At 33.6% G+C, this 27,623-nt stretch overlaps 1 protein-coding gene across 3 annotated transcripts; it reads right to left on the reverse strand.

Moving 5' to 3' along the window:
• Positions 1–719: 719 nt before the first annotated feature.
• Eb1 (microtubule-associated protein RP/EB family member 1) lies at positions 720–26,528 on the reverse strand. 3 transcript variants are annotated; one of them, XM_071587228.1, is made up of 7 exons: positions 26,410–26,528; positions 24,884–25,065; positions 24,695–24,801; positions 9,895–10,198; positions 7,967–8,055; positions 7,721–7,879; positions 720–2,183 (listed from the first exon to the last, which is right to left on the reverse strand). In XM_071587228.1, the coding sequence occupies exons 2-7, from the start codon at positions 25,044–25,046 to the stop codon at positions 2,115–2,117; spliced, it is 891 nt and encodes a 296-aa protein (XP_071443329.1). In that variant the 5' UTR covers positions 25,047–25,065; positions 26,410–26,528; the 3' UTR covers positions 720–2,114. The 3 variants fall into 3 exon arrangements, with proteins under 3 accessions (XP_071443329.1, XP_071443327.1, XP_071443328.1); XM_071587226.1 differs by lacking the exon at positions 9,895–10,198 and adding an exon at positions 17,728–18,040; XM_071587227.1 differs by lacking the exons at positions 9,895–10,198; positions 26,410–26,528 and adding exons at positions 17,728–18,040; positions 26,241–26,282.
• Positions 26,529–27,623: the final 1,095 nt, after the last annotated feature.

Here is a 27,623-nt window from a genome sequence, read left to right on the forward strand (position 1 = left end):
CTGTCACAAGTTGCTCATTAATGTACGTACAATACCAAGTTTCATTTCCCGTTTGAACCTACAAAAATCATTTCTTCAAAAATCAATGAAGAATTGGTCTGAATCTTGGAGCTCTAGAAAGGCTGAATTCCTTCAGCTATTTACATATTTCACAAATTCCATCATTTTGTCACTATCAGTTAAATATATCCATTCCCTTACAATTATAGAAAGACTACATTTTACCCTAAGTAAAATGTTACACCCTTAATTCTCTTGTGCACTTATGAAAGTGTGCTAGAATACTTTCCAATAGCCTCAATTAATTAAAAATATTTAGTAACTCTGTGATGGTTATCCAAAAGATTTTGGAGAATACAAATAAAAATGCTCAAAATACTGAACAAAGACCTAGAAGAGTTTTAACCGAACCAAAATCAACAGAAAAACTAAAGAATGGTAATAGAAAATATAGTGAAAATGTCAAAACTGACAAAAATAGACACTCCCTTGGATTAGTTTGAAAATTTTTACCCAGGGAGTAAGAATTATTAACAAAAATATGTGATCAAGATAAGAATAGTCCTGGCATAACAAGAACTTATTAGTTAATAACTATATAATCCTAGAGACTAGAGAAATTGCATCAAATCGTTTATTATTCATGAAACGTGGACAATCAGGAAAGTGGGAAGAAACAGCATGGTGAATGGTCAGAAGATGCTATTAAAAATGCTGTATTTCCAAATTGAAATTTTTTTATTTAAATTACTGCAAGCTTATAATAAACATTTTTGTTGTTATTTACACTGTTTTGAGCTGACAAATTATTGCAACATCTTTCAGGGTAAAATTAAGTAAAAATGACAGGTTACAATACTTCAATGTTTTAACTAATAATTTTTCTATCATGAGGAATTTCATTAATACAAGATAGTTGACTCATTTGAAGGGTAAATCATCTCTGGGTCCAAGTATAGCAATGGTAAATAAATATTAGCATTTTAACATTACAAGTTGGATGCTTTCATATACCATTTTCAGGAATACTTCATCTTAAGCAATACTAAAATAAAAAATATCGCAGGATAAAAATGTTTTACACTAAATGTTATATCAATGATAGGCATTTCCATGCAAAGATAAAAACCTAATGAATGCAAAGGTTTGGTTAAAATGCAGAAAGTCTAAACCCTAGGAATAATAAGCAAATATTATTGAAGCGCACAGCTTTTAAAAACAAAGAAAAATTTCACACAATCTTGATAATGATAAATATTTTCAAACTCGTTAAATTATAAATCATCCATACTGCTACACTTCACTGTAGCCAGTCTCAAATTTAGTAGCAAACTGGAGGGAACATAATAGTCAATAACAATTAACTCCATCATAATAACATTTGCAACACTATAAAAATTAATCACTATATTTGTCACAAAAAGTACATATGCACTTAACACTGCACCATATGTTTCGAATTGTGGTTCAAAATGTACAACTTCTTAGCACACAAGGCTTAAATAAAATATCTTGAATAATATATTCAGCACAGCAAGAAACAAACCTTACCTTAATTCTTAATACTAATGGAGATTAAAAAGAGTACAGAAAGATGTATACCCATGTTCTCCATAATTATCAAGATGCATATCAATTTTGTTAATACACAAAAAGAGGGGAGAGCAAATGTGTCAAAGGAAAGTAATAATTGGGTGCATACTGAATTATGATATAGGAGATAGTTATAAATATTTTAAACAGATGGACCTTCTGTAACTAGGACCATGTGGTAAAACAAAATTCAATGAAACTAAACCTTTCAATTAACCATTAGTGACTGAACTTCCTCACGAACATAGAAAGCCCGGAATGTGAACAAAGAAGGCATTAAAATATTAAAATGAATGCTCATCTACAGGTTATATCTTTGTGTTAAAAGGTGGTCTTTGCAGCACAAGTAATTAGTGAATGGTGTGCATCACAATAACTCATAACAGAAGCAACTGCCCATCTTCCCACTGGGCAGAATTTCTGAAATCTTTCCTTTTCTTGACACCACTCAGGTGTGGAGTGGACATGGGCTGGAGAAGAGAGAGCTCATAATGAACAATTTTTTACAGCTTGCAGATATTTCAATACTCCTCTTCATCATTTGGTTGATTCGCCACATCAACATCGTCCTCGGGTGCAGCAAATCCATCCTGGAAGGAAGATTCCATTATTTACTAATGTACCAAACAAAATACTAAGCATGATATACATATGAATTATTAATTTGCAGCATCAGCTGCATATGCCGTTGCAATGCTTTTCTGGTAGGAAGTTTTAGAATGATCTACATGAGCAAGCGCACACTAGGTCCAAATTGAAACATCCCTATTTTTGTTAAAGATTGAACACACATTGAAACTAGTGAAAAAATTGACTTCATTGCCTTCCACATCTTGACAAAGCAAACAAGACAACCATTTGTGTCTACTTCTTCGAGTTTGACGATGTATTGGGTACTTCCAGTAAATATGCAGTTTTACATGGAAAGTGGTCTCGCAAGTTTATCCAGTTAAGTAGACGCAGTCAGCAAATTTGGAAGTACAAGAGTAATTTAAATATATTGGTACTCTTCCACAATGTACACATGAAGCCTTTAAAAGTGAGGCTTCAGGTTAGGATACATTAAAAGTTTACATTTGTGTTTTTTTAAATCTTTCCTGAAATACCTTGCAGGATTACAATAAAATAAATCATATGAACAACAATTTTAACACAATCAGGTTTATAAATGTAAATGAAAAAGGCCAACCATGGAAACTTTTGAAGTTAAAATTCTTCATATGAAGACTTATAAACCCTAAGGTTTCCCATACTTGCATAAAGTGGGTCTTTCAACTACTCCTTAGAGAATCCAAGAGATGGCATTTGCAGCATCAGAAAAGGTTTGCTTTTAGTAAGCCTCAACTCCTAATAGACTGCTGTTCAAGTTTCAGCTACATCCATTGTGTGGTTTAATTTAATAGTCAATTGAAACAACTAATACTTGTTCAATTAAAAAAATGAAAAGAAAAATTGTTTACCTGTGGTGGACAAACAATGCATTTAAAAAGCTTAACATTGAAAGAGATCAAAGCTGAATTGGATGTTGGTAGTTCATGGCACATCTGCTCCTGTGTTTGCAACTGTTTACAATTGGGCAAATGAGTTTAAACATGGTTGTGCATTCACAAATGATGAACATTGCTAGAAACATCCAGTGGAAGTGACTTTCTTGGAAATGATTGACAAATGACACAGCATGGTTTTGAGTGATCAACGAATCAAAGTTTGAAAAATAGTTAATGCACAAGGTATATCACAAAGTACAGTGTTCTCAATATTGTACAAGAAACTGTACAATATTGAGAACACAAAATTGACTGCGCAACAATCTCGGCAAGATAAGCACTGTTTGCTCTCAGTGGAAAATAAAGGCAATAGTGTGGCCAATATTGCAATAGGCTGTTTTGGCACTTTATCATCACAATTATGACAAGTCGCTGCATCAATACATAGCTGTGGACAAACAGTGATACACTACCACACTGCAAAGACAAAGAGTGAGTCAAAACAGTGAGTTTATAAAAGGTTATCCAATTCTGAAGAAGGTGAATACGGTGAAATCAGCCAACAAAGTGATGGCCATGGTTTTTAGGGATGCACATGGAGTCATACTACAAGAAGGTGGCCAGTTATTGTACAAGCCAGTGTAGCTCCTGTAATACTTCCTTTAATCCTACAGAACAAGTTAATTGAGAATTATGTCCACGCATTTTTCATTCTAAATGCAATAATCTGAATGATCCATTCTTAAAAGCCATATTTGAATGCAGGTATATTTTTTTTAAAACACTTTTCCTGCAGTGCCAAGTAATTCACACTACCCAGACATGGCATCTAATATCGAGGTTCTAAAACAGGAAATATTAATTTTAAAAGATTCTCTCACAGCAAAAAAGGTTAATCTATGGAAGGGAATATCTAATTTTGCTATTACTGTAAAACTCAACCCCGAGAAAGATTTTGCTTCTGAAAAACCAAACTCCGGTCAGTTTAAACTTAGTAGTGCAGGATATTCTGATCTCAAAAAGTCAGTGTGCTACCCCCTCAATCAATGCTACACCTCTACCCCTTAATGTCATTTTACAATGCAATAAAAGTCATGTAGAAGAACTCTCTGCAGCAGGAGATCTTGTCACAAGCCAACGAAAGGCCATCTCATGCTACTATTTTGCAAATATGCAGGAAGTGATATGGAAATTAAACCCTTACTTGTTTGTTATTCAGAAAATTAATGAGCCTTCTAGAAGTGTCAAGTCCAAAACAGCAAGCTAAATGCGATATGGAGATCACAGGAGGCTGTTGCATCATACCATGCACATGAAGAATCACCCAAATAAGGAAGTGGTGATGCATGCCAGAAATTTATTTAATGACAATTCAGTCACATTTTTACAAAATATTGAAGTGATAGCGAAAATAAATGCCTCTAGATAGTTTTCTAGAAAAAAGGAATTAGGTAACTATCATAAATAATAAACTATTTATTTGGATTCTATTATGCTTTCATAAATAAAGTTAGCCTTTCCGATTACTTCATTCCTTCACTAATAAAAACAAAGTTTCTGTTGCAATCTTAATGGATGCAGTAGGTGTAAACGCATTCCCCAGAATTCCAGTACCCACTTCCTTAGTGTTAACCTGCACAAAAACATGTCTTGGTAGGAACACAGGTTCCCTCGACTTCAATATAAGAAATATTAGACATTCTATGCATTCTGAGGTCCTTTCATCCATTTATCTCACTGAATTTTATTCTCGTGTTACTTTTAATATTCTCTTTTGGGGTTCCTCTCGCCATGTGAAAATATGTTAAGCGCAATGTCCCTTGTGATAAAACATGTAGACCTCTTTTCAAATGACATGGTTTATTACCAGTACCTTAGATACAGGGTGGTGAAGTTATCACCAAACAAATATCAATTTGAATTTCCTGCCGTGTCGCAGTTCCCCTGGAGGTCGCGATTGGCCTTCTTAAAAGCAATAGGCATCTAGTAAACAGTTATAACCTCAAAATGGCCGAGATGTTATGCACAAGTGTTGTATACAATTGAAGAGCCAGTATTATTGAAAGTGTTCGCGCTGAGCGTTCACCCAGTGAAATAGTTCAATTCTTTGGGTACCCCAGATCAGCTGTTTACAATATTATGGCTAAGTATAATGCTTTGGAGAAGTCTGAGGCAGGTTTCGCAGACCCGGTGAGGAAATGTCATTCGAGGAAACACTCAGGTGATGATTTCAGAGGAATTTTGCAAAATGTTGCGAATTTGCAAATTTTGAAGAATGTCATGAAACTGTGGATGGTAACTGTGGCCTTGGGGAGACAATATTTCTTTCAACAGGACGGTGCACCAGCTCATACCAGCCATTTAGTCCAAAACTGGCTTTCGGATAACATTGACATGTTCTAGTCAAAGGAGTTCTGGCCCCGGAATAGCCCGGACTTGAACCCCCTCAACTATTATGTTTGCAGCACAGGTGAAAGAGTTACCAATAAGACGAAGCACCCTAATGCCACTTATCTACGCACCGCTATCGTAGCAGCATTCGCGAATAAGGACAGCTCTGTTTTAAAGAGTGGGTGCGATCGATTCAGGACCAGATTGGAGGCGGTCATTGCAGCTGAAGGAGTTTAAATTGAGTCATGTCACTCCTGACAGATACGACTACTTGTATGTAATAGGATTTTCATTTGCATTTTATTAAATACATTAGCCTTCAAACAAAAGTTTCCTTTGCCTGGATTTAACTGCCGTACCCTGTATATATTTTTCTGTCATCTTGCATGGGAAAGGGTAAAATCTCTCAGTAGAGGTCCAACACAACGACCAGCAATGACCTACAACGGCCATTTGTCACAACACTCAATGCTGCTCACAAGCCCAAAGCTATGGGTTTAAGGTTGTTCAATTAATTCCCCATGAAATCAAATATGAAACAAAAATACATTTTTAAGAAAACTCGGTTCAAACTATTAAAAAATAACCCGTTCTATTCTGTAAATGGATTTCTGATATTGTCACTCCACATCAATTCAAACTAAACCAAATTTGACAATATGTTAATATAGTATGTATATGGTTGTATGTACGTAAATGTATCTAAATGTATACACATATTTTGCAATTTTAAAAAAATATAATTTACACACTGGTTGCGTTCTATATTTGTGTGCATGAATATACACCAAATCTCTAAACAAATAACTTAATACTATCACCTACATTGACAACTTGCAAAAAGGGCAAACAATAAATGCAGAGTATTACGTATTTTTATTGCATTGGATGAACTAAAAAATCAAGAAAAAGTCCTCATTTAGCAAAGGAAAACATTCTCTTCCATTAAGACATATCTGCTAAGTTTCGATGGCAAAAATTATGGAATTAAAGTTTGCATCAATACAACATCCACTGTTTATACCTGACTTGCTCGCCCCAAGTACTACTTTTCTTTCCAAACATGAAAAAATGGTCCAATGTAATTCACAGCCAACAAGGTCATTGCCAACACAGATGCCTATAATGAGGATCTTCTAAAATTGTACTTACTGGGTGGCCTAAAAAAGCTGGAGATCGCTGGGAAAAGTGTATTGGGCTAAAAGAAGATTATGTTGAAAAATAAAAATAATCTACCCAAAAAAACGTTACTGAATTTTCTCCTAAGGACTTATTGCATGACCCGTGTAATTTTTGAAAGAATTTCCAGCTCCTGCTTTATTTTCAATTTTTAAATTTTCTTTCAACCTTTTCAAAATAAAAATAATCAATATTATAATTAAATAACACGTAACCACGGTCAACTCAATAGCTGTGATGTTATTTTGAGTGTGTTACAAAACCTGATGTTGTTGGAAAAGGAAAAGCCTCACCTTTGAATGGTTCAGATCACTGTGCCAGCCAGCCAGCAGACTGGTCATTTCAAAAATAGAGAGTTATACCACATTGGTAAATTTAAGTAAACTATTTTAAAGAATCAATATAAAAAAGAAAAATAATAAAAGCAAACATTAAAATGAAAACTGAGAAAAAACTAGTGAAAATTTGCTCCACTCTTTGGAGTACGGAGATTTCAGGTAATTTCAAGGTTTTAGGAGTATACAGGTTAAATTTGAGGTTTTAATGGTACTGATTTGGAGATCTCTCCGAATCCTTAAAAAAATTAAGTAAACTAGAGTATTAAGTAAACTTGGGGTCTGTACACTTGAGGTTTCTCTGTACCTATTGGACAAAGCAAGAGTTATATAAAATAGCAATATTTGACATTTGTATTTTTTCAATCCAACTGAGCAGTCTTCATAAGAAATAAACAACATTTTAAATTTTATGTCTACATGAATGCATGTACTCAAGTATTTTTTTGGTAGTAAAATGGGCAATGTCTTTTATAAGCAACTTTTTAACTTCATTCAAGTTACTATTACTGAATATTATTTACTCAAATTAGTTATTCATGCAATCACCACTTTATTGATAAAATTAGTAACCTTAGGAAATTAAGATGTCATGACTAAAAATAATATGATGCAATGAAAATATGAAGAATGAATGAATTAACGATGACCTAATTTTCTGAACACAAGACTGTTGTGAAAAAGCACATTATAACTGCATCAACCATTTTCAAAATAAGCAGTTGTACTACTTACTTCAGTTGCATAAAGAATATCAAGAATCTTTGCCACCAATCCATTATCAGCTCCTTGCACTTCACTCTCCTGGCACATAACTTCTATGTCTCTCAGCTTACCGAAATAAAAATCTCTTTCCTTTTCTAAGCCTTCAACAGTCAGCTTCATATCCAGCAGCTGAAAGAGAAATGGATATTTTGCGACAAAATAAACATAAGGTCGAGAAGAAATATTTTTTGCATCAACAGTATTTTTATTTTTTACCTCGGCTGCCAATTCTTCCACTCTCCCATTATCTCCCTTCTGGTTGGATCGCATGGGGTTAGCTCGAGGATTTGCCTGTGCCTTTGGTACTACATTAAAATGGAAAGAAATGCAATTGAATACATGAATGTGTCAGTACCTGTGAATTAAGATAGTTAACAGTTGTGAGATACAAATATTTGGTAATATTTAGCATAAACTGATCACCATGAAATATTCAGCATAAACTTCAAACGATCACCCCACAATAATTCTCACGGGAATGTTTAGCACAAAACCCCAGGTGAAAATTGAAATGAATGTAATTAAAAAATTATTGACTTATCACATTCATCACGTACATGCAATGTTAGTGCTTCACATGCAACAAGTAATGCTCCACTACAACAATGGCAAACCTATCACTAATAAAATAAATGCTGGGAACATAGCCAAATGGCAAAACATTTCCATCAAGCACTTGCTGACCTTTGCTTAATAGCAAGCAACCATTAAATTGAATCATATGCATTAAGGCTTACGTAACCACTAAAGGAGAGCATTAATTCCTCCACAGATATAAATTATTAACCCACATTACTTTAGGATAACTAATTCTTAGGCCTTCCACGCACAATAAGCAGTAAAAAGTAGCAATAACCACTACTTTAGGCAAATTAACTTCACAGTTGCTGCATTAAACTTTATATGAAATTTAAAGGAGTCAAAATTGGCAGCACAGAATAACAAAAATCATTCGAATGAAGTCCAGCAATTTTAAAATATACACTTTCACCAGAAAAGGCACTCCTTGCGGACATAAAATCAGAACAAACTGATTAGGTTAAGATGGGCACGACTGACTTTATACAGACCATAGAGAAATAATATATCATTAATATCCCCAAACACAAATTTTACAAGTCTAAAACTGATTTGCCTTCATTATTTCTGTTTTTCCATGAACAGCAAAATAAGCATGATGCAATAATATAACAGAACTTAAAGGAAATTAAAAGAGCCTGGTAATTTACTTTACTAATGGTTAAGAAATTAACCATCATGGTTACTTTTCATCATATTCGTATAATAATTGTTATCCTAAGACATACCACAGAGTTTAATGTTTATTTCACCCTTAACCTCCCTTCTTACAGTGCCATCTTAAGAGCACTTGCAGCATTTTTTGCTAAAACCATACATTAATATTCCTCAGCAAATATAATTACAATGATAATAAAAAATGACAAAAATGTCATGTACTCCTGCAATTTAGTATAATTCTTAAATAGCAGAAAGGACATGAACCATCATATATCAGAAAAAGATGTGATTAGGATAATATATGCAGACAAAAGCAACAAGTATTCTAAAAAGTATCATAAAACTGCTCAGAAGCTTTTTAGTAAAGTTTAATAATAATATTTTTTCATAAACTAGCTCTATGCATACATCCATTTAAAATCATGCAGTTTTTTTATCAGTCATGAGACTTTTAAGAGAATGAGTAATTCTATGAAATTGACATTTAGTTAACATTCCAGAATAATTAATTTCTCCAAAATATGCGGAGTATGAAGATTATCTCAATTGGAGCACAATTAACCTATTTACTCTTATGAATCAAATTCAGTGGGATTACTGAGCTGGAGTATCCTGTCATTCAAATAAAATACTCCAATTTAAAAACAAAAGTTCATTAAATGAAGTCAATGAGTAAGCAACACATTACTAGCACATTAAAGTGCAAGATACTGAAAATATTTTCTGCAAATTAAGAGTAGAAACCAAGATGCAAATATCATCTCAATCAAGATTGGACACCTCAACCTATAGCATTAATAAACCCTTCTTAGGAATATTACAGAATCAAACTAAATTACTCCAAACAAATTATCCCCAAAACAATAATACTTTCAAATATATATATATATATCATGAAAATTCACCCGCTCGTGATGTTGGACGTGACATGGGTGGCACGGTGGCAACATTTCCTGCAGAAGTAACTGAACCACAACTGAAGGTTGAGTTGGTCTCCCTGTTCCCTGAAGCCAATGCTTTCTTGACACCAGAATGATTATGGCCTTTGGGAGCCGATGCCCCACCTCCCCCTAGAATCTCACTGTTTCGCATCGCCATTGCATCATAATCCACTCCGCTGTAGTTGGCATCAAAGAACTTCTTGAACCACTGAAGGAACTCAAAGTTGTCTTGGAAACGCCCTTTCACCAGCCGGTCAATTGGCACTATCTGAGAGGTGATATGACAGGAGGGGAGGGGTCAGGCATGGTGTTTCAAAGCAAGAGAATAATCAGTGCACCAAATCTTCCATGCAAATATGCCACCAATTAAAAAATTCATGAAATAAACAAAATAATTAAAAGCCATGGACATAACCAATCAACAATACAGAAATATTGAAATATTTACAAATGACATCAGGAGAGCACAATGGTAATAACTGTAAACACTGGGATTACGTAAGGTGTCTAACAATATAAGAGATTATGAATAAAAATCACAAAAAATATAAGAACCAAGCTGAAGAAAATACAAGTTGTATATATAAATATATATACACACAAAAACATATAACAGGTAGGGGGAAAAATTAATACATCCCTGACAACAGGATTACATACAAATCTTATCACCAAACACAGCCCACACTAGATGCATACAATATATTTTACTAAGCAGGCTAAAAAAATGAAGGTTTTTGATGTTTTCACCAAGCAGACATCAAGCCATAGCTTTCAAAGTAGTAATTACTATGAAACTTTGCATTAAAATACAGCATAACAATTCCACAAATGCCTAAATGCAAAAAAGGTGAACAAAAACGGTGATTGCCACTGGCAACATGGGTTCTACTGTGCCTCGGTAAAAGAAAATACAGCACACACTAAATGTGTGCACAAAACAATATAGTGTATGCATGACAAAGGCAATAATTGTGCAATCACAGCTGAAATGCACTATTATTAATTCACTCCTAGTCGTGTGTTGTCAAAATCAAACAATTCCAGTGCAACTGGGAGCAGTTAGTGTAATTGTCAATAGTTTGAAGTGAGACATTTGAAGTTTTATGCTGTCATTATATACAATAAAACATAATATCCAATAATCCACCACACATTGAAATGAGTAAAAAACATATACTAACTTATAGCACAGGGGAACTATGCTGTACCATAACAAAAATACCATAACCATCATTGGGAGTGGAAGACCTTGCTGTAAAATTTTACACAGCCTTTGCCATTCAAAACACACTTTTCCAATAAACAAAACTTGCAAAATTTGTAGGATTTTTTTTTTACTAGATAAAAGAGGCAGAACTCACCTAATGAATTGAAACATTCAAATATATAAATAAGACATTAATTCACAAGCAATTCTAAGACCATGGGGGACATTTCACCAGGTTGTACCACTAGAATACTTATTATATATGCTAAGGGTAGAAAGAACCTTGACATTGGTATTGGCCTAATTTTAATCAAAGGTGCCTTGAATCCCACATTTTAAGGTTACCCACAGACAACCACATCTCAATCACATCTGAAAAATATGGCACTTCCCGAGTTCGAGCCTATTCCCTTATCATATTAAGCCAGGAAAATACCTAACTTCTGTACCATTCTGAACTTAACAATTAAGTTTTCTGAAGATGAATACTTTCTGGAGAGGCAACAAGGAGAATTATTTGGTTTGGGAAAAACTTCTCTTTACATGAATTATATTTAATATATGAACATCCAAAGTTCAGATATTTTCAAATAGAGTATGGGAAAACTGATTTGAAGGTAGAGGTTAAAGGTAGCATCCTATGGACAATTTTTTTGGCAGAATGCCTTGAATTACAGACTACAAACTGCACCCACACGTTTCAATATAGGTTAATGTCGGCATCTTGCATACAAAAACCATTTAGGCTTGCCATATTAGTAATCTCATAAAAGAGAATATGTATGACCCAAAGGAAAACAGAGTAGAATATACTTAATTCCATTCCATCCTGTCCGTAACTTAAAAAATATTACATCCAGAAGACTAATTATAGAACTCAAGGATATTCAGAAGCACTGCCCCAATTTGCTTCAGTACACACCAGCCTGCAATATTCAGTTTCATCGAGTTACCATACCAACACAAAAATTTAAAAAGCAAAGAAATTATGAAAAAGATAGCAAATACTATCTGCAGGAAACGGGATTTTTATCTATGCTTTGTATGATTAGAATAGCAGTACATGAGGCTATGATGGGAATGAATTGGTGGATTCTTTCAAATGAATAGCAGAAATGGTAAAGAAAATCAAAAGAGAATAAAATGTCATTCAAAGAGATTGGAATTAGAGTGAATAACAAGAAGAAGAGATGAGAAAATATGGATTGAGTAAGCAGAACAAATGACTACTAGGACTCTGTTCCCAATAAGGCCTAGCTATGCTGAACACATTGCTTGGAATTAATTATCAACAAAGCCTAATGGAGATGTTATTAGACAGAAGATACAATGTTTATAATAATATGGTGAAAAAAGTACTTCAAACAGCAGTTTGCAAGAGGTACCCAGCAGATGACTTTGACAGTGATTGGTACCTAGAACATGACAACTAGTTAAATATACTCCATGGTTTGCGACTCAACTTGATTCACTCATGATGAAAAGTGAATAATAACAATTTTGCAAGTTTCACTGATTTTTAATTTAAAAACAACTGGTTTCATCAAATGGTCAACATCTTCAGGTGCAATATACCGGACTATTTGACATTAATATATGCATGGATGTAGTAAGAGGGGGTTTTGGGTGGATGGTAGGTGTGGTAAAGAGGTGGGGGGGAGGATAGTGACCAACCAAGGAAGTGGGGGGGAATGGGAATAGATGAAGAGTAGAGCGGCAGCAACAAACGGTTGAGTTGACCCTCTGCAGGTGGTTGATGGTGGTGCTAGGTAGAGGGGAGATGAACAGGAGATGAGAGGGGGGGGGGCGAGACATTTGGGAAAACACACTAGGTTTAAGGAACATCAAGGAGAGGGGATGTAAGGGGAAAACATTATTATTGACCAGGAATCCCATTTCAGTTTTTCCTCATCTCCAGTTGTTCTGATACATCATTCTTCAGCCCTTGCTTTCATTATGGAGGACTTCGGGGGGGGGGGGGTAAAATCACTCATGTATCCTCCCCTTCCCACAAGTGTTCGGCAAAGTAGGATTGTGAAATATTTGCCTTGAGGAAACACTTTGTGGTCTTCACTTATAACCTTAAATGATCTTCCCTCTGTCCTGTACAAATAGTGTTTCAGTCTTTACATTTCAATTTATAAACAACTTTTTTCATTTTGTTTAACTGGGTCTTTTGTTTTGGTTAGTAAATTCTTCAAATTTCTTTTGTTGTATAAAGCCACTGCACACTGATCCTTAGGAAAAGCACTGGCCACTCAATGGGAAATTTCCTCTAAAAATGTCAGTTAACACCATTTTGTTTCCTTTTTTTCTCCGTATCCACCCCCGTTATAAATAATTGAATGTGTGTACAAAGTGCCCTTTTTGTGTAAAACGTCTAAGAGTTCAGGTATGTAGATGATGTTGGATGCAATGATTTTCATGGTTTTAGTTAAGTCTTTAAATTTCCGATTGTAATGTTCACAGAGAGGGGGATGTTTATCAGTCTCCTTATCACTGAATGAACGGCAACTAGCTTCTGAAAGATGTGATTATGTGAACTGTAGTGGATTACTTGGTCTGTGGAGGTTAATTTTCTGAACCACCTAACCTGAAAGCTGAAAGCCATCAAATTCATTGGCCCCCCTCATCTCTTATTCACCTCTCCTCTACCTAGCATCACCATCAACCCCTCACAGTGAGTCATCTCAACCGGTCATGGCTGCTGCTCTATACACTTCAATCTATTCCCTCTCCCATTCCTCCCACTTTCTTGGTTGGTCACTATCCTCACCCCACCTATTCACCACACCTACCATCCACCCAAAACCCCCTCTTACTACATCCATGCATATATAACTGTCAAATGGTCCTGTATATTGTACCTGAAGATGTCGACCATTCAATGAAACCAGTTGTTTTTTAAAATAAAAATCAGTGGAACTGACAAAGATGTCATTAATCACATTTTCAGTTAAATATACCTAGTTATCATCAACTAGACCATTAATTCTAGGTATGTTCACTGAAGTAATGGAAACAAAAATAGTTATCTTACCAGGTCAGGAATCCTGCATACCAGAACAGGAAGAATATTAAGCTGCAGGGTAGTGAATGTAAAATATATTGATAATATGTATTACAAATGGTTGTGTAATAATGGCCCAAAACAAATCAAATTTAAGAAAATACTGGTACCAGGGTCAAAAATGATATCTATAGGTCATTACTAGTAACTAGATAGGAAAATCTCAAACAAAACTACTAGGAACTGGTATGGAAGAAAAGAATGCTACATTTTTTCCAGCGCCAACCTCCACAATTTGTTAATGAAGAAATGATCAATGAGCATAAATGAGTGATAAGAACTTTGAAGAATCATTAATAGGTAGAAAAGCCAAAGAAAAAAGTCGAGGTGCTAGAGAGAGTATGATGGAGTAACAGATAAAATTAGTGTTTGAGCAATAGAAGATATTCTTATCATCAGTAGTCTACACTTAAAGGCAAGTTTTTGATAGATATTAACTGGGCATCACTGAAGAAGATGTACATTCATAAAAAAATTAGTACTGCAGTTAGAAGGAGAAAAATTTCGAAAAAGGATATAAAAAACATGTGGACCTTGTTGTGGACCAAGTTTTGAATATAATTAAGGAAAAGGAACAGAGATAAAATGATGAGGTAAAAAATGTATTGCCAAGTGTTAACAGCATATGATAGTTGATAAATAATGAAATTATGAGGAGAACATGTGAAAATCCCTTAAATACGGCTAAACATTAATTTATTAAGAACAGTAATTGCTACAGCTAGAACTAACTCTTCCACTCCCCTTAAAACAAATTTTTGACTTAAGACTAATTAGAAAGGACTATTAATTTTTATTTTTCATGAACACTCAAATTAAAAAAAAGTGGTAAACAACACTTCATGCAAAATAAGTGTGTGTGATGAGATTCACTAAACTTGAAAATAGCCAACCTAGACGTGGGGGAAATTCAAAAAATGTGAATTATATGCTACCAAATTCCAGTCATAAGTTCTAATTTATTAAATGTCATGAAAGTTTTATCCACAATACTTTCAAATAAATCATTAACACCAAATATGTAGTGCAGTTGAATGATGAAAACCTTCTGGCAACACCAAAATTTCATAGCTTGATGAAAAAATTTATTTTTCGAGTTTCCTAAATTCACAAGCACAAATTTGGAGCCATTCCATCGATAATAGATCCACAACACAGTAAGGAAATTACTTGCAACAAAACGCCAAATAAAATTTGTGGTAATTGGCAGGGATTCACGACTAACTACAGACCAAGTACTACTCACTTCTGTGCAGAATACTGAATCTAATACTTTCTATAGAATTCAAATTGAAAAACGTTCACTCAAAGTTCCTGTTTCAGGAAGATCCCATTTAAGAATTGCTTGAGTAGCATATTAAGACGAAGGGTGCACACGACCACTTAGACATTTATAATGGATATCCTAATACCTGCAAATATGTAAATACAAATTTTCAACAATGCAGTTGGATGTTTCCACCAATCATTTAACATAGCTGCATGAAAAACTCTCAGCCATCACTTAATAATTCCTAGCATAACATGGTGGAAATCCTTCACGAAGACACTTGACTTTCCCACATTTAGTTTATTTACGACCTATGTTTCACTACAGCATACCAGAAGATGTGGCCCTGTAATGACACCTAGGTCGTAAATAACTTTTTATGTGGAAAAGTAATGCCAAGTATCTTCTTTCATCACTCAAGTCTTCGTAAAAGCTGAGAAAAAACATTAATTGTCATCAAGAATTCACTAAGCAGGAAACCTAATTGAACATTTCCAATTTATGACTAGTTTAGTAAGAATTGAATTATGGAATGCTGAGAAACCAATTAGTCCACCTGGGAATACAAAAACAGCCATCTTTAAGTCAAGCATGAGGGGCATGGATGTAGCAAACAAAATTTGACTATGAGATTTGCAAATAAGATTTCAAACCCATTTGGTTGGCTATTTTCAGACTTAAGAATTTTTAAACTCTACCTATGCACCCAAAAGTAATGACAGTAATGGGTTGAGTTGTAAATTCCACTAAACAGCCACTCCCCCAAGTCCCATATAGTACCAGTCCTTTCTGAAAACTCATCACTGCAAGAATAAATCAATTCCTGAAATGAACTTATGACTTTAACAACATACAATCCTACAACAATAAATCATTTCCCACTTTCCATTTATCTTCATAGTAATACATTTATCCTCAAGATTTAAAACATTCAGTTTGCTGAGTCTTATCATTGGTTGTTGTGAAGAACAGTGATAATATCCCATCTGAACAGCAGCATGCATTATTAGTCTGAATTTTTAACAAAATGAATTTTGGTGCAAACATTGGCTAAGTTTTAGGCTAAGGAATGAAAAATTGGGATACTGTGAACATCGACATCTTAATTTCTCAGCAGTAAATTATCTCATTGAAAGGAGGTACCTGTAAGACTGCCTGCAATATTTAACAGGTTGCATTCACTGAGCAGCACCATGATATCTTTTGTTTGAACTTCTTGTTACAGAAATATAAGTGGCCCTTAAGCAGTGAGAGAGTTGACCAAATACCTTTTGAAATAAGCAAGAGGCTAGACCAAAGAAAAAGTTCACTAATTCACTGCAAAGATGCCGTCGGATGAAGTCAACGTTTAGTTAGGCAACTGTGTGTTGGTGCTGACTTCATCAATCAACCATTAGAAATTTACAGAAAACAACACCTAAATGGCACAAATGCATAAGAATACTTATACTAACTGCCCGCAATTGTGAACTATACATTGACACATAAAACAACATGGGTATTATATAAAACAAGTAGGTTTTTCGACGGCAAACAAGTAGCTCATATACTCACTGTGTACACTATAACCTTATTATCATATTCAAAATTTACCAATTGTGATAAATTATTTACCATATAAAATTATAATTATGCATAAAATATGATAAGAATTACAAAATTATATTACCGAGCTAATTCACGATATTAGTCAATTACAACAAGTAATTTTTTTTACAATGGCTTCGGAATCATTCACTTTTAAACTATAATATCAATGTAAGTTAAATGAGTTAACACTAGATTTTTTTAGAAAATTTAAAAATTTCCGAAAAAATAAAATTTCTTGATACTTGAGTTAACAAAACAACTAAAATTTCTTGTAAATTATAAAACATTCTACAAGAACGGTAGCTCAATCTTTTCCGACGTTCGTAATTTTCACTTGATTTAATTACCAAGTTTAACTCTATTAAATGAATGATTTGCTGAGTATAAACAATATCCTAAAAAATTCAAATAGCCTCTAAGTAGTTGGTCAAAGAAACACATGAAACACTCTCTCTTATTAGATATCATTAGGATCACATAAAACATGCCTAACTTGCAAATGGGCACCAACATCCATTCCCATCAATCTCATAACAGGTAAAACATTTTTCCACTTATGCCACATAAAAACTTTCAAAGACCACTATGAGTGACAACAGTCAAAAACAAGTAACTGGAAGCAATATGTGAATGGCAATGAAGTCTTGGGTCATTTACCAGCCTGCCTTATGGGTGCAGTTCGTGCCACAGGAGGCAAGGACACTGGCTGCACCACAGTTGTGGGGGGCACTTGAATGGGTGCATATGTTGCGGGGGCAGTTGGCATTGGCTTCCTGGTAGTCGTTGACGATGGGAGTGCCGATGCCTGGAGGTGCTGATGAGCACCCTGCCCCAGTTGTAGACCCCCACGACATTCATATGCCTCATAATCACGTCCATCATAGTTGGCATCAAAGAACTTCTTAAACCATTGCAGGAACTCAAAGTTGTCTTGGAAGCGCCCCTTGATCAGTTTATCCACAGGTATAACCTACAGTGTTGATCAGGTGCGAGGTAGAGCACCAGCGTGCATTGCAAATGGAATAAAGAAGCCAGAGGAAGTCGAACAGAGGCAACCAGCATTAAAAAAGAAGTGTATATTGTCAATAATGAACACACTGTGCTTAAGGTAAAAAAGACAAGGGTATCAGTGCTGGGTCAAGCCTAGCATAGAAATTATTTACTCTAAACTTAATATAATACGTGGATAAAAAGTATTTTGCAGATTAATACCATTCTTTAACCTTGGAAAAATTGTTTTTAAACTGCACAAAGAATCCCAGACCAAAGATGGTACTTCACTCACTGATACTGAACCTAAATGCACACAATAAAAAACAATTAAATTTTATTATTACAGCGTATTTTTACATATTTCCCCACTCTAATGAAGAGTGATTGAAAAAAATTGTATGATCACCGAAAATATTGATACCATGCAATTAAATAAGATTTTTAATACACTATAGTTAATAAATAAAACTTCTTAAAAAGTGATAAAACAAAATCTTCAAAATCATTATCTAAATAAATCTTCAGCAAAGCATTTTTCATTTATAACTAACAGACTTTGCCATTTATAACTAACATTGCCATTTATAACTAACAGACTTTGCAGAATAAATGTTGTTCCTTATGACCATTTGGCACCATTTATTCAGAAGCCTGTTTGCTTACGCTATTTTTTATGAGGAGTTTGAACTCAATTTTTTAGAGTAAGCTAACAATAGCATAAAAAACCATTAAGATGTACTGAGCAAAACTTGTGCTCTTGAAAGTAATTTTATTGAAATTAAATAGTAAGGAACTCCATACCACAATGACAAGAGACGACGAAAGAAACTGAAAAAAACCATTAGAAACATGAATTTGGCCAGACACCAAAATATATGAATTCTATATTTCTGGAGAGACAAAACAACTGAACTGTGCACTGCCTCTCATAAAAGGAAAGTTTACATTAAGAAAAAATATATTTTTTACTAACCTTTACCTTTATATATTTGCAATATATTCATCATTTTTATAGAAAAACTTATAATATCAACATCATAAAAATGGAAAAACTCATTTGTCCACAACATTTGTCTCATTGGTTCCATCACATGAAATGAACAAATCATTGGAAATGTCTTTGCTCAGAAATATTGGAAATTACTGTTTCTTAGCAACAAATTTATATTTTCAATTATAAGATTCAATGCAAACATATTTCAAGGATAACCATAATGTTCCAGGCTTTCCATTTTAAAATAACCCTAAATTAATGTATACCTGTATATGATCTCAGAATAATTAGTTGCTATAGGAATAGATTTCAACATCACAGGGGTGATTCAAATTTCATTGTAACTAATCAGCACTTTTGACAAGCAATTCGGCAATTTGTTTTAAAATGATTAAATCTTATTACCTAAATTGAAGAGGTCAAATTGTCAGACTGTAGTGAAAATTCCATATTTATGGCAGTTTTGTCAATTATTCACTCCAGTCACCTTATCAACTTGCTAGGTTTAAATCTTCAGCACTTTTTTTTTAACTTGAAATTTTGCTTTTGACAAGCAAGGCTACATCCTGATGAACAATATCAAATTCAGCAAAATCACTCCAAGAGGATTAACCAGTCACTTGGCAGAACCTAGGGCTCACATTTCCTTCCTATAACACAACTACTTCATCCAGAAACTCAATTTACCTTAAGCCCAAGCTCCCAGAAACACCACCTATGAGTTAAACAAATATATATTTTCACCCTAACTAAAAAAAAGGCTCCAGCAAAAATCTTCAAACAAAATTAACTACGGCACTGTGGTATCTACAAATATATTTATAGCAATATAAGATACTAACTACCAAGCATGACTATGCATAACATATACACAATTAACTACCTAAAATCCTGCTAATGGAGTTTGACTAAAATTACGATCACATATTTGTTTAACTTCATATTCACTAATTCTCTGCCCAAATATAAAAAAATCACACGCTATAGCTTGTTTGTACACACGCATGAATTGAAAGTGCAAAAAACCTTTTGCTTTAACCATTAGTACTCGGCAATGGAATAGCAATTATTGATTTCAATAGTATATAAAGCTATAGTTGATTATCAACTTAAAGGAAAATTTTAATTTAAAAATAAATTAAAATTTGATTGACACACAGTCCTTCATTATGTCCTTTGCTACTATTTAAAAAAATTAAATTAACCATTCAGAGGATATCTCAAATAGCTACTGACATGAAGCTAAAATTGAACTACTAGCAAAGGTTCTTGTATAGTCATTTTCAGTTTACAAATTTTACTGAAACCAAATGGTAAAATATATTTGCATATCAATCACAGTAAGTATTAATTCCAGTAAATTTTTATGAAAACTTTCATCAATTACATAATTTTATAAAGTCATTTATGCCTTCAAACTATCTTGAGATAAAACTAAAATTGATAGAGAAATTAAGGTAGGTATACTATAGCAGACTGAAAATTTCCTAAAATTCTACCACACAAGTCCAATCAGCACAAATAAAGGCAATATGAATACTATTGGATACTATTTTGTCTGATGACAAGCAGATGAAAGTACTAATTAGGTAAGCCTGAGATCCTCTTTACCTACTTAACCCATATGCAAAATCTATTTCAGCATCAGCGATTCTTATAAAGGCAAAAAGCATCTTTATTACACATCACTTCAACTATAGAAAAGTTAAGAACATATTCACTCCAGTCATTTAATTGAATTTCCTTTTTCATACAACTTAACTTATGAACGTCTAAGTGGAAAACTATACCATGTTGGAATACACAATACTTTGTGACTTTCTATTTAATGCTATCCTTAAAAGGAGTGACTAAACGCTGATTCAACTTTTCAACAAGAAGATTTTACATTACCCTTACATGATGTCCTTTACAACATATTCATAAATTTTTAAATCCATCAGTTGAAATCTACCGTAACCTGGCCCATTTGAATAATATTAATCTCCAATAAGTATCCCAGCTCACTTTTTGGTAATGAAGTTTTTCCACAATCATTTGATTCCTTAATGATATATTAACTTGAATAAATCAGATTATTTCAACCAAATAAGAATTAAGCCACAAAATTTACTTGTCTGTTGTCACTCAATTTTCCAAATGTCCTTGGTGTAATCTAAAATACACACTCTCCCCATTTTCTACTTAACTTAGTAGTTGAATATTCTTTTGCCTGCTAATTCTACCAATCCTACCAATTCCTTCACCAAGACATCTCTTTTCATTCTCTCCAATATTTTGAAAATCCATGATTTCAATTGCAATTCAAATCTATCAATTTCATGTATTAGATGTCAAAATAACTTCAAGGTGCGATGAAAAATTTTGATGCTGCATACTATTAATTACCTTTATATAGCATCCATACTTTATTAACATTTTTTACCTTTCTGATGCCTTCCCAGTAAACTACGGCTGACAAAGTGAAAACTGACAAAATCAAACTATTTCTCCAGAAGAGGCTCCAATAACATATTGTTTCTAATTTTAATTCAATTATAAACAGTATGTGGCATAATGTTTTTTGCTACTTCAAAGGAATAGAACAGAAGAAACACTTGGTGTAATTTACCTGAAGATGAAACTTTTACATTTTTTCAATGCTGATAAAATTATTATAGTGCATAAAAAACGAAGCCCTAACCAGATGGTACTAAAACATTTCCCATTACAGGCATAAACAAATATCAGGTACATTTTTATTAAAAATGGGACAATATATTTCAATATTGAGCACTTCATGCATGATATTTTGTTTACATAAACATAAATATGTACTTAATAAAACTTAAAACAAATAATTCTGAAATGAAAATGATTATATTTAATACATTTTGTACATCAATTAACCATTGAATTATCTTTTACAGTGAATTTTTCCATTAAAACTAGAGAATTTTAACTGGAGACTCCAAGGCAATATTGTGGAAAATTTAATTTTGTAAAATTTTAATGTGCATCAATTATAATTTAGCACTTGAAATAATGACAAAAATCCAGTAAAACCAGTTAAGTGTTTGGAGTGAGATCATAAAATCAATGTCATTTGAAGAAAACATGGGCCAAAAACAACTTGAAACATTTTCTAACTAATTATCTATTAAATTAACAACCCTGTCTGTTCAGATAAAATATTACAATAGCAAATCTCTCACAAGCCTATGAGGGTGCATGTCATGTTCACTCATTTCTGCTAACTGGCAAGTCACAAAAATAACATCAAACCAGGAGCTACAATCAGTAATTAATAAGTTTTGGATAAGTGAAAAGGATTGAAAATTAAAGGGAAATGAAGTAATAATCAAGAACTGAGAGCACCCTTCAAACTAGGTAAATTAATTGAGCTCTAAGCAGCATGAAAAATTGCAGTCTCATAAAATCTGGCTTTAATTCACTGCGAAAGGGTATTAACCGCTTTAAGATCCGTAGTTAAACTAAAATTCAATGACCAAGCAATCAATGTGATTAATCATGATTATTGCACCTGACGGCACAGTTATACGGAGCCAAAAAATCAAAATGGGTTTTTATGACTGTCCCACTTAACAGAACTTCACTATCAACTTCATATCATACGGCAAGACCACAATGGATTTCACAACAGTGAAACCAACCACAGTACAATCTCAAAAACAACATACGTGTATTCAAGTATGAGCTCACAAAGTCCACTTGTAGATGCTCAATGGGCAGAGAGAAAGAGAGAAATAATGAGCATATTTGCAACTATGCTACTCTCCCTAGGTGAACTTTGTTAAGGGACCACTACACAGCTTCTCATTGGTGAACCTATGCTGCCAATTGCATTTGTGACAGCTGAGATGATGACTTCAAGATAAAACATTTTTCTGGGATATTAATTGCGGAACCTTTCTCTCACAATAATAAACCAGAAAAGTGGTTTGATAATCGATAGTAGATCTCGCCTCATATTTAAGAAGTGTTATGTGAAATTTATACATCCAGGTAGGGGGAACCCAGGAAGAACCTGGTGCCAAAAAATTCAAGCTCAAATGAAGCTTAAGATGTCAAGAGGTACTAGACAGATTTGAAACCAGGCTATTGGGTCAGTGGCCAATAATCATCCCAGGGTTCTTCCAGGAATTTATTTTCATGAATGCACATATTTAAAGAAAAACCCCTAAACCAAATACATTGATATTATTCTAACTGCATCACAGGCTATCATTTACAGGTATTACATCAAAGACTATCATAGATTTCCACCCACTACATACTGCAACAGATGATTTCAAATGATGTTGCCGACAGACAAGCTGTACAATTATCACTTTCTCAAGGAAATTCAACTATATGATGAATCTATTAAATTACAAATGTTTAAGATGTAAATTGAATCATTACAAGATAATAAAAATACAAACAAAAATTACTTACTTCAATTTAACAATGATTTCACAAGAACAAGATGCTACAAACTAAGGTTTGTAAAAATAACTGCAATATGTATCAACAATAATATTTTGTTAGAGAATAATTGGAAAAAATTGAGTAAAAATTTGCATAACACTTATGGTAGCAGTAAGGAATGGGTGGTATTACCACCTCCTCACTCCACTTAGTTTGTTGTACCTGCAATCCAACAAGATTACTTGTTTATGAAGGGCTCTTGCTTCCCTTAAGGTTTAACCATTCTATAATTTTACCCCTCTGAACCACTTCTTCATAGTGAAGGGCGAAGGGCTGGATCATATAATAGATTTCCCAAAAATACCTTGGAAATTGCAAAGAGAAGTAATAGTTTTGCTAGAAAGACATTTCACCACGATTCGGTTATATTTTTGCTTGGAATTCGGATTTCCATGTCAATTGTCTAATGCTGATGAAATAATGGTCCTGCTTCATCTGTGCTGGCCTATAAATCCCCAATCAGCTTAGAGGCACAACTAAAATTTCTTTGGAACCTCCATCACTAAAGCATGTCACAGTACTAACTTTTCCATTCCTATCAGACCCTTTTGTGAAATAACCTCTCTCTCATTATTGCTAGATTTTCCATTTTTAAAGTCTTAAAATGCTTCTCAACAATATGACAATTTGGAAATTTGGTATTTACCCCAGATCTTCACTATGGAAACCTTCACATCCATTCCAACCAATCAATGAAAGGTCAATTAAAATTGATGGTATTACATATTACGGACCTATAATTTAGTTCATTTAATCATTCATCAAATATGACTGTTGTAGTGCCAGGGCATGGCTGGAAACAATTTTTCAAAGAACATAACTCAAATGCCATGTTGACTTTTGGAGATTGTACTGTTAGCTATTATCCATTCTGCTCTAAGAAAAATATTACAAAGGTGCTTCCGGGTCTTGAAATAAGGGTGCCAAAAGTATCACACTGGTATGATAACGAGGTATGTGCACCGCAGAAGTAACTAGAGCAAAAAAGTACTTGTCATCACACCAACTGCAGCATTTCATTTAATTACTCCGAGTAAAATAAATGTATCCGCTGAGACGAATCTCAGTAATAATAACTTATTGTAAAGAATACCTAGCTATCTATATTTTAATTCTTGCAGACATTAGATAAATGTCTGCAGCTAAACCAAGGAGACAGATGTTTACCTTATCAACTCCCATCTTTTTAAATGAGGCCTGAAGAATTTTGAAGTTCTGTATATATTCGTGTTCCAGGTTTGTTTTAAATTTCACCTTCTTCAGATTTATGCTGCCTAAAATTTAAAAAAAATGTCAGTGGGTGTAAAATGGATTTCAACTACGATATTGTATGTTAAATCAAAACAAATGCCCTACCTGTGAATAACATATCCATGAACTGGCAATATGCGGCACCGGTACACAGCTCCTCTATTTTTCCGAAATTAGACTGCAAGCAGTCATTAACCCATGCCAGCATGTCATGCCTGCTAAGGTTTTCTGACGTGACATTAGTTGAATAAACATTTACAGCTTGCATTGTGGGAGACACTAATTATCTGAAATTAAAAATATTTAACACTATAGCACATTACGATTACCCTACAAGACACAATCACAACTCTCATTACAATCGTGAGTTCTCATCAGCTTAGTTCCAAGCTACTGGTTGGTTTAAGAGTCATCTGAAAATGATTTCATAAATCAAGAAAATAATTTCTTGGCCACATGCTATAAAAAAGGCGGCCAATTATTTTCCGACGGACGTTTTCTCATTACGTCGTACAAGTAATCCAAGAGTACTTGTGAAATGTCACCTAGCTTATAACTGGCAGTGCTTGCATTTCTCAGTGGGGTACAACCACTATAATAGTTTCCATGCATTCATTTCAAATAGTTAAACCTATTAACACAATGACGTTCGATTATTTGGTTTAATCAGTACTATTGTCAAGTGTCGTATCTTTCATACGCACTAGACACGCCTAAAATCAAAAAGGTAATTATTAGTACTACTTAATCGGCCAAATCATTCAATATTGTCAATCTGTGGCTATTTCCATTTGATTTATTAAAATAATGGTTCAATGGATGTTAACTTCTTACATTCAAAAAGCAGTAACGATGACGCTGGGTGAAATCTACACTAACTAACTCACCCTCGACAACACTAACACAAATTACCAATAGACGTAGTTTTTTCATTAAATATTTTTTCCTGCAAGTCTATCTTGAAACACAGGTATATCCAACTATAAAAATAAATAAAAATCTTATTGCCAGGAAACCGTTAAACCTTGGGAAGTTGAATGAAATGTATGCATGCCTCAAAATATAATGTAGAGTTTTCACATTGCATTGAACTCATTCATTTAGCCTAATATAGTCACCCAGGGTAGAATGTGAAGAACATGTTGTTAACCTACTTAAGGAAAAATTGACTATCTATAACGGTATTGAGAGAGAGAAATGCAACTAATAACGGTTTCTTATGCATTAGTTCAGCTCTAACTGACAATTCATAACATTAGATATGGATTATGTCCAATAACTACGTTGCAACCACTTCTAATATTAATATTAGCATGGTTCAAATTGCCGATACCAATCACCTCGTAATACTACATGTCGATGTTAGTAAAATTATACAATTTACAATATTTATAAATAACAAAAATATCCCAAAAAACAAATAAATTAACATGAAATAAGTTCATTTTTAGAGGATATCTACTATTTAAACTAATCTCCAAACCACCAATCACTTCCGTCAAGCACATTTGAACAGTGGAAAACGACTACATGTAAAACAACACATACCGTTTCTCGATCGTATCCAATAATATTAGCCATTTTAATTATTAATGTAACAAAGAACTTCTTGTTATAATAAGTAATCATACCTGCTAGCTAACGTTTTCCTTTCGCAATTAACGTAGACAAAGACGACCAGTCGTACCGGAGCAACTGGTATGAAAAATCCTTAATTCCTATTGGCCCATGGTGAACCATGCATGCATGCCGATGGGTGTAGTACAGCTACGGCGCCCACTGTAGATTTATTTGCCCTGAAATTACCTCATTGACCCCAAATAAATATTTATAAAATATTTAAATTAATTATTCTATCATGAAAAAGTATCAATATAGTTATCCGAATGAAACGAAAGGAAGCAATATAATACTTAAGTATGAAAAATATAAAGAACAATGGGGCAAGGCGCAAAAGAGGAGTATTAAAGTACATAATGCAAATAGTTGCGTTATGAATGTAACGTAAGTTAAAATTTAGAATCAATTTAAAATGAATATCATTACAAAGTTCACTTTATGATACATAGAGAAACAATTAGATCCTACGACAGAGTAAATTAATAATACGCTTATCTTTAGTAGTGAACACTCTACCATTATGTTTTTCATACATTTTTCAAACGACTGGAGCGCCTATGTCAAAAAAGTACAGAGGCCCAGCAAACCAACAGTAACGCGAATAATATCTATCTTAACTTTTTTCCCGTTATTCCCCATTTTTCAAATCAAATCTAAATTACCTACATAAATTGAAATAATTCTACTAAGCAAATATTATATTTGTGCTTTTCTTCTCGAATTCATTTTCATTTATCATATCATGAAGCCCTGATGAATTAATTTCACTAAGTTTATTTTCCCAGTATATTAATAATTATTTCGTTTTATTGTTTAATATTTGCCATGCTCATGAACATTGGCTAATATCCTGTAGCAAAGCCGATTGTATCCGTACCCTCTGAAAAATCGCCGTAATCTCTAAATATCGGTATGTAGAAGTACATCTATTTCTTAGAAATATAAAGTTAAATTATTTTTTATCCTAAGTCTTATGTAATGGTGCCTATCTAAGGCTATGGCAAATCACATATTATCATTTGCTCTTGGAACTAAGTTATTCGATTAGAGCCAAAAGAAACCCACTCATCCGCTTGCTTGATTATACCTTCGTCTGATAGTAAATTCGTCTTATTTAATAATAATCGCTTTCTGGGGCTCTTTAAGACTTGATGGTTATAGATTATCAAATATTTAATCATTAATAGAGGGTAATTTTAGAAGTAGTAAAAGTCGAACTTAATTA

Source organism: Hetaerina americana, unplaced genomic scaffold (genome assembly GCF_022747635.1).
Source record: "Hetaerina americana unplaced genomic scaffold, ioHetAmer1.1.p SCAF_3, whole genome shotgun sequence".
NCBI lineage: Eukaryota > Metazoa > Arthropoda > Insecta > Odonata > Calopterygidae > Hetaerina > Hetaerina americana.

What these genes read in the sequence shown, in the direction of transcription:
- Eb1 (XM_071587226.1), bottom strand. Translation starts at nt 25,046, where the DNA reads ATGCAAGCTGTAAATGTTTATTCAACTAATGTCACGTCAGAAAACCTT. An exon ending in TGCACCCATAAGGCAGGCTG is followed by an intron (nt 8,056 to 17,727) that starts GTAAATGACCCA and finishes ATTTTAATGTAG; the next exon opens with TACCAAAGGCACAGGCAAAT. An exon ending in TGGAAGAATTGGCAGCCGAG is followed by an intron (nt 7,880 to 7,966) that starts GTAAAAAATAAA and finishes TTTCTCTTTCAG; the next exon opens with CTGCTGGATATGAAGCTGAC.